The sequence below is a fragment of the Rhinolophus sinicus genome, chromosome X, assembly GCF_036562045.2.
Source record: "Rhinolophus sinicus isolate RSC01 chromosome X, ASM3656204v1, whole genome shotgun sequence".
Classification (NCBI taxonomy): domain Eukaryota; kingdom Metazoa; phylum Chordata; class Mammalia; order Chiroptera; family Rhinolophidae; genus Rhinolophus; species Rhinolophus sinicus.
This window is the reverse complement of record NC_133768.1, coordinates 39,094,176-39,102,343: the sequence shown is the minus strand read 5'-3', so window position 1 is coordinate 39,102,343 and position 8,168 is coordinate 39,094,176. Positions and strand designations below refer to the sequence as shown.

General features: G+C 53.2%; 1 protein-coding gene across 1 annotated transcript; it reads left to right on the top strand.

Moving 5' to 3' along the window:
• Positions 1-290: 290 nt before the first annotated feature.
• On the top strand, positions 291-6,053 carry CFP (complement factor properdin). Its single transcript, XM_019716715.2, has 9 exons — positions 291-790; positions 877-1,027; positions 2,197-2,372; positions 2,838-3,008; positions 3,145-3,336; positions 3,525-3,698; positions 3,965-4,156; positions 4,308-4,419; positions 5,825-6,053. Exons 1-9 carry the CDS (start codon positions 529-531, stop codon positions 5,979-5,981), a joined length of 1,587 nt encoding a protein of 528 aa, XP_019572274.2. The 5' UTR covers positions 291-528; the 3' UTR covers positions 5,982-6,053.
• The last annotated feature ends 2,115 nt before the right edge of the window (positions 6,054-8,168 follow it).

Here is an 8,168-nt window from a genome sequence, read left to right as displayed (position 1 = left end):
TCCCCAGCAGGGCCCCTGGGCCTGGATATCCCCAGTTCACTCCCAAATCCTCCACACACTCACTTCCCCTTCTCACTTCCCTTGTGCTGCCCTCCCTTCCCCTTGCTGACACAGGGGACCTCCCTTTCAGGAAAGAGGGTGGGTTAAGTCAGGATAGAGGATGAAGCAATTACCTCTACGCCTTCTCCACCCCATGAGGATGGACATACTGAGCGTGCCACACTCATTTCACCCTGTTCAACGTCCCCATGAGGTTGACTCTGTCATGGTAGAGAGTATGAATTTTACAGGTGAAGAAACAACCTCAGAGAAGATCAAGTGACTTGCTTAAGGTCACACAGCTAGAAAGTTTGTCTTGCTCCAAACTCCTTGGCTCCATTTTCCCTCAGTAAGAATTTGTACAAAGAAGATTGATTGAGTGCTGAAAGGTTGCTAGGTGGGGCTTGGGGTGCCGGGGTTACAGTGATAAACACAGCAGGATCAAGAGTGAGACAGGAAGTAGGGAGGGGAGAGTAGAGGAGGTGGCTCATGGGCAGAAGTGACAAGGGAATGATGGGAGCTGAAGAGACCTGCCCAATGCTCTCCCCTCCCCCCTGCTACCCTTTGCCCTCCCAGTTCCTCCTGCCCCTGGTTCCTCTTTTATCACTGACTCCCAGAACAGGTCAGCTCATAAAGCCAGGCCACCTCTCTGGTGGGGCTGCAGGGACACTGCTCAATATGCCCGCCCCAGCGCAGGCCTCTTGGTTGCTGTTGCCACCGCTACTGCTGCTGCTCACCCTGCCATCCACAGGTGAGTAGGTGAGGGTCCAGCTGGCCCGCAGGGATGCTCAGGCCCACCATATCCTTGACCTGCCCTCCTCCCCTTCCCTGTTACAGGCTCAGACCCTGTACTCTGCTTTACCCAGTATGAGGAATCCTCGGGCAAGTGCAAGGGCCTCCTGGGGGGAGCTGTCCGTGTGGAAGACTGCTGTCTGAACAGTGCCTACGCCTTCCAGGAGCCAGGCAGCAAGCTCTGTCAGGCATGCAGGTTAGGGGGAGCCTGGGGTTAGGGGGAGGCAAGAAGGACTGTGTGGCAGCCCAGAACTGGACTCTTTGGAATTTCCAAGGGTGGCTCAAGGTCCCTGATCATGACCATAGCTCGGGGTTTCTCAGCCTCAGCTCTATTGACATTTAGGGCCAGAAAATTATTATTGAGAGGGCTGATCTGTGCATTGCAGGGTGTTTTGTGGAATCCCCAACTTCCCACTAGATGCCAGTAGTGACTCTCCGCACCAGTTGCAACAACCAAAACGTCTCTAGAAATTGCCAAATGTCCCCTGGGGTATAAAATCACCCCTGGTTGAGGACTACCATAGCTTACATGTATTGAGCATTTCCTGCATACTGGAAGCATTGTGGGTGGGGTGCAGCTCAAGTATTTCTGAAGGTGGCTCAAGTTCCCTAATTGTGATGACAGCTCATATTGACTGCTTACTGTATACAGATGCATTGTGGAGATGGGAGAGTTTGGGGAATTCTGAGGGCAGCTGCAGGCCTCTAATTATGATGACACATCGCATCCATTGAGCACTTTCGGCATACCAGATGCATTGCCGAGGTCGGGGACAGCTGGAGGATTTCTGAGGGTAGCTCTAGTCTCCTAATCATGATGCCAGCTTACATGTATTGAGCGTTTACTGTATGCCAGACATATTCCTAACTGCTTACTGTATATCACAGATACACCATGAGGCTGGGGAGCTTGGGCATCTTTCTGAAGGCGGCTCTGCCCCTCGTCATGTCATCAGTTCACATCTATTTAGCGTTATGCTGTGCAGATCTGGGGTATTTCTTACGGGGTCTCTGAGCTCATTGGGATGATGGCTCCTATTTATTAAGCACTTCCTGTTTGCATGATGGTGGCCTGACAGCAATTCTGGACCCCTAATCCAAGGACAGTGCACACCTGGCACTGTCCTTAGGGGTACTTCAAAGGGTAGCTCCAGGTCCCTAATCGTGAAGGTAAGTGATAAGTACTTACTGTGTTCTCACCTCTCCCCATTCAGTCCCCCAACATCCCTAATAGGCAGGTACCCTCATCAATCCATTCTGCACATACTTATCCGACACCCCCGCTTATGCCTGCCCATGCTCTGCAGTCCCATACACCATCCTGGCCAACTCGTGCTAGGGTGGGACATGTGCTCCTCTCTACAGGTCCCCACGATGGTCGCCATGGTCCCCATGGAACCCCTGCTCAGTGACCTGCACTGAGGGCTCCCAGCTGCGGCACCGGCGCTGCATAGGCTGGGGTGGGCAGTGCTCTGAGAAGGTGGACCCTGGGACCCTCGAGTGGCAGCTGCAGGCCTGTGAGATCCAGCCATGCTGTCCTGGTGAGGAGGCTCGGCAAGGCAGATGTGCACTGCCTGTTACCGACACTGGGAACAAGCAGGGCAGAGGCCCTGAGGGTGGGACTGTGCTTGATATTTGTGAAGCTCTAAGGAGGAGGCAGGCGGGGCTGGAGGAAAGTGGTGGGCAGTGAGGTCATAGGGGATCTTGATCCTCGTGGGCCACAGTGAGGACGTTGGCTTTTATTCTGAGTGATACGGGTTGTGGGCGGGGGATAAATGTGATTGGACTTGGCCTGTGACTTCCTCGCTGTCAAGAGGACAGAGTATGGTGAGGGGTGAAGCAGAAGGACCAGTGTGAAGGTTACTGAGACAGTCCAGATGAGCAATGATGGTAGAACAGTTGTGACAGAGGATGTGGGAATAGGATTAGCTAATGTGGGGCGTATGAGGAAGCAAGGATCACTGAATGACACCCCTACCTCTATCCTGTCCCCCTCTCTTCCACAGAGATAGGTGGCTGGTCTGACTGGGGGCCCTGGGAGCCTTGCTCTGTCACCTGCTCCAAAGGGACCCAGACCCGTCGTCGAGCATGTGATCACCCCACCCCCAAGTGTGGGGGCCACTGTCCAGGAGAAGCACAGGAATCAAAGGCCTGTGACACGCAGAAGGTCTGCCCCAGTGAGTGAGGGCAACCACAGGGCACTGATGCAGGTACCCAGGGTGGGTCTGCAGGTTACCGCAGGGAACTGCCAGGGTGAGAGGACTTCAGCACGCATGACCACACTTGGCTTCTCCCTCCCCCACCCCATCACAGCACATGGGGCCTGGGCTGCTTGGAGCCCCTGGGGCGCCTGCTCGGGCTCCTGCCACGGTGGACCCAGCGCACCTGTGGAGAAACGAAGCCGCACGTGTTCTGCACCTGAACCCTCCACAGATCCTCCTGGGAAGCCATGCCCAGGGCTAGCCTATGAGCAGAGAGGCTGCAGTGGCCTGCCACCCTGCCCAGGTACACAGGCATGAGGCCTCTGACACAGCTCTTGATTCGGGCACAGGTGCTCTGCCATTTCAGGGGATAGAGATCTTAGACCATGTGACTGTGGAGCTCTTTGTTTGGGGGTGGTCTGCCTTGGGGGTCTCAGGGCTGAGGGGGGAGACTGAGATGGCATTTCTCCTCACTCCTATCCCTCTCAACAGTGGCGGGGGGCTGGGGGCCGTGGGGCCCTGTGAGCCCCTGTCCTGTGACCTGCGGCCTGGGCCAGACTATGAAGCGACGGGCATGTGATCACCCTGTGCCCCAACATGGGGGTCCCTTCTGTGTCGGTGATGCCACTCAGGTCCACATCTGCAACACGGCCGTGCCCTGCCCTGGTCAGCACCTCATGATGTACCATTTCCATGCCTAAGCCTCCCCCCCCCCACCCCCACCCAGTTCCTGCTGCTAATACCTTGTTCCTGCCTCACATTCCTCCATTCCTGGCCCTGATGCCTTGGTTCCCCCTCTGATGGTTCCCCCTCTGATGCCCCATTCCCACATCTAATCACTCCCACTCCCTCCCCCACCCCTCATTCCTTGGTCCGAACCATGGTGCTGGCTCCCTTCTTTGGTGCAAGCCCCTGCTGCCCTGTCTCTGCAGTGAATGGAGAGTGGGGGCCGTGGGAGGAATGGAGCACCTGTGTCCGCCCAAAGATGAAGAATATCAGCTGCCAGCCGATCCCGGGCCAGCAGACACGCTTAAGGAGCTGCAAAGGCCGCAAGTTTAACGGACAGCGGTGTGCTGGGGAATATCAGGATATCCGGCACTGCTACAACATCCAGCAGTGCTTCTGTGCGTGCCTCCCAGACTGTGCTGTGGGGGTGGGCAGCCCATGAAGAGGCAGGAGGTTTCGGACTCTGATGTGAACCCCGTATCCCTATAGCTTCTCTCACCACCGCGAGACCACTAATTCTGACTCGGTACACCCCTCCTCTCATTGCAGTGGATGGCTCGTGGTCGCAGTGGAGTACCTGGGGGCTGTGCAAACCCCCGTGTGGACCCAACCCCGTCCGTACCCGCCAGCGCCTCTGCACGGCCCCATTCCCCAAGTTCCCGTGAGTGAGGGGGCAGAGCGTGCCGAGGAAGGGGTCATGATATTGCTATGGCAGCAGTCAGAGTGGGAGAGTTGGCTACCCGCAACCAGGGTTTCTAGCACTGAGCTTAAGGTACCTGATTCCCAGCTGAAGGAAGAGGGGAGAAACTGAAGAAGCTGAGCAAAAAGATAATGAGGGGAGAGTTAGCAGCCTCTGTGGCCCTCAGTCATTCATCCAGTTACTCAGCCATTCTCCCATTCACTCGGTTCTTCACGTGTCCATTTGTTCTGCTCTCTGTTACCCAAGTTTTGATTTGCTCCTGCAGTCACTCACTCACTCATGCTTCCATTCACTTATTCATTCCTTCAGTCACCCGTGCCTCCATGGGGGACTTGATGTCTCACTCAATGTCTTACTGCCCCCAAGCACTCTAAGGCTTTTCAGCAGCAGTTGCAACGCAGATCCCGTGGATCTCCCGAGGGATCCAGGTTGGCAGGGCCCTGACAGAGAGCATATGAGGAATGGTTGATATGTGGAAAAAGGACTGTCACCTCAACTGGGGTCTAGAATGCTGATCAGGCCTCCCCTGGCAGGAAGGGGTCAAGACTGTGTGAGCAGAGTCCTGGACACAGGTGATCAGCCGCCCTAAGTGATTCCTGGTGCCCAGGGTGGCCCAGGTGTTGGAGAGGGTTAAAACACCAACTCATCCCGTTCTTGCCTCATACATCAAGCTGCTAGATTAAGGGCCTGTTCCCATCTCATGGAAGACCTACCATCTGGAAAGTGGTCTCCAGTTGTGGAATTTAGAGTAGGTCCTGAAGATGAGTTAGGGGTGTTAAGTGGAGGCATGAAGGACTTGATAAAGAGAAGGAATGAATGGAGAAAGGGCTTATTGAGAAAATCCGAATCGGAGTGAATGGAGGAGTTGCCTATTGGGAGAAATAACCCAGGCAAAGACCATTCGAGACAAGGGACTGAGTCTTGATAAAGTGGGAGGAGAGATAGAGATTGCCGTGGGACAGGGATTTGGACCCAACAACAAGGCCTTGAATGCCAGGGTAAAACATTTAGTTTTGTTCCAGTGGGCAATGGCAAGAGATGTAAAGGGTTTTGGCTGTAAGAGAAGGTAGCTCATGTGACAATCAGCAGCATTTATTGAGCACTTACTGTGTACCAGATACCACTCTGAGCACTTTACCTGAATTAACTCATTTATCCTTGCTCAGCCCGATGAAGTGGGTTATTGTTACTATTATTCCCATTTTTCAGATGAGGGAAAGTGACACACAGGGAAGATAAAGAAATTGCCCAATATCTCACAGCTAAAAATAGTGTGGGGCACACAGTAGACACTCAGTAAGAGTTTGTTGAATGCGTTCTTGCCTTCCCTGAGCTTCTCCCCTCCATTCCCCCCCTACCACCTCAGGCCCACTGTTACCGCGGTCGAAGGTCAAAGTGAGAAGAGTGTGACCTTCTGGGGGAAACCATCGTCAGTATGCGACATGCTGCAGGGGCAGAAGGTGATGGTGGAAGAGAATCGGCCATGTCTACACGTGCCTGCCTGCAAAGACCCCGAGGATTAGAAGCTCTAACACCTCTCTTCCCTCTGACTCCCTGACCTCCCAGACCTCAATAAACCAGCCTCTTCCCCAAGAGTGGGGCGATAACATTTTCTAGGCCAAAGGGCACAGTACCAGCAAAGTCACAGTGGCCAGTTGTGGAAAACAGTGTTTTCCACTGTGGCTACAGTTTGGCAGGAGTCAAGGCGAGTATTCGTCCCTTCGCTGCTGCAGGAGCCCCAATGTCTGCTCTCCACTCCCACCCCACCCCACCCCACCCCACCCTGCAGTGCTTGGGGCCACCCAGCAAGTCCCTCTGCAGAATTCCGTGTTTAGGGTTTCCTGTTTGGCTACTTGCCTGGGCAGGCACTTTCTGATTGGCCAGTGTGCTTGTTACCCATCTCCCCACCTCCGAAAGCTCCCTAGGTTCCCACCTGCCAGAGCCTCTCTGCTGGCGGATTCCATGTCAGTCCTGAGGTGATTGGGGTGGGCGCCTGGCTGCTCCACAAGCACCTGCACCCAGCCACTCCCAACAGCCCAGCTCCAACGCTGCAGTTAGCTGGGACAAATAGCTCCAAGGGGCCGGAGTGGGGGCGGTGGCAAGGAAGTGCCTGTGAGAAGCTAGAGTCAGCATCTGCCAAGAGGAGCCCAGACACACCCAGACACAGATTCCTGTTAGCATTTTTTCGTTCATTCAACACTTATTAGTGTCTACTGTATACTAGAGCTAAGTCTGGGCATCTGGGGTGGAGGAGGGCTGGTAGAAGGTGAGGACATCTGAGCGAGGGAATAGACTCAGACTAGGTGATCCTTTCCTTTAAATATTGAACACATCAATGCCTACTACATACTAACAATAGTCTTGGACATCATGAGGGGTAGGGAAGAAGAGTCAGAGTGATTTGTGTCTCCACAGTGCAGAGAACAAACCCAGACACTAATGCTCTTAGCATTTGGTCATTCGTTTAGCACTTACGAATGCTGGGCTCCTTGTAATGAGACAAAACATAAGAATCATCATAATTATGGTAATAGCTAGTACTTAGTACTTTCTTTGTGCCTGGTAGTGTTTTAAGCCTCCATATCATGAATTTGTTTAATCCACCATGAACCTGTAAGGATCAGTAACGTCCCCATTTACCAAGGAGGAAACAAAAACACGAAAGGTAATAGGCTGGCCGTTTCTGAAGCACCGCATCAGGAGCAGAGTTTAGGACTTCGTGCTGTGAGTGGACGGGCATCACTGTGGGAGAGTTCAGATGGGAGATTTGTGACACCCGGAGTCTGTCAGCGTGGTCACTTCCCTGGGTTGACTTCCCCTTGTGTAAAATGGGCCAGTTGATGGGTTGAGATGAAGACGGGGTTGATGAATATTTGGTCATCTTGGGAGGAATAAGCCAAAGTGAGGGGTTCTGGTTGCTACTACAGAGTACAAGAGAGCGTTTACAAGACAGTGGAAGTTCGTGTGTGCGCATTAGGCAGTGCATATCCTTGTGCATGTGTGATATGCACACCTATGGGTCTGTGCAAGAATTAAGGATGTATTGAGTGTGTGCAGTGTGAAGTTACAACCATGTGTACACCATAACAATGTGAGTTATGGGGGGGTGCACATCAAGGCAACATGGATATGTGTGTGTGTGTTATAAACATAGGTACAATACTGATTACAAACATGACGTGTGGGTTTCACAGTCGTTCACCAGGACACAGCAAAGAAAAGCATTCTTGGAGCCTCTTCTGTACACTCATTCCTGCTGGAGAACATGGAAACAGTGTAGAGGAGCCTTACCTCTGCCTCAAGGAGTTGAGACACTTCTGGGGAGGAATCCTCATTCTTCTGCAAAACAGTCTACAAAAAATTAATCTCTGGAAATTGAGCCACCTGGTGAAAGGGAATGACGCTGAGGTCCACAAGTACTAGGAACCTGGAAATGGGGCCCCTAGGAAGAGGCAGTCTAGCAGCAGATTCCTGAGGAGCCAGAAAAGTCTAGACCTGCAGTAGTTCCTTGCCCTCAGAAAAGGCACCATGGGTGCAGCACAGCTTGTTTGTTTCAGTTACTGAGCAAAAAAACTGGACAGCACATATTGGAATGTTGGGAAATGCCCAATTCGTGGGGAGTTTCCCATATGGGGAATGCTGGGATATGAAATGCCGGAGAGGGTGTTGGGAGAGAGGGGAAAGGAATGGCCAAAGCAAAGGCCTGGAGG

Bases quoted from the DNA above. Each gene is read 5' to 3' on its own strand.
- CFP (XM_019716715.2), top strand. From the start codon at position 529: ATGGGCAGAAGTGACAAGGGAATGATGGGAGCTGAAGAGACCTGCCCA. The intron at 1,028-2,196 runs GTTAGGGGGAGC...TCCTCTCTACAG, and splicing joins AAGCTCTGTCAGGCATGCAG to GTCCCCACGATGGTCGCCAT. The intron at 3,699-3,964 runs GTCAGCACCTCA...CTGTCTCTGCAG, and splicing joins CACGGCCGTGCCCTGCCCTG to TGAATGGAGAGTGGGGGCCG.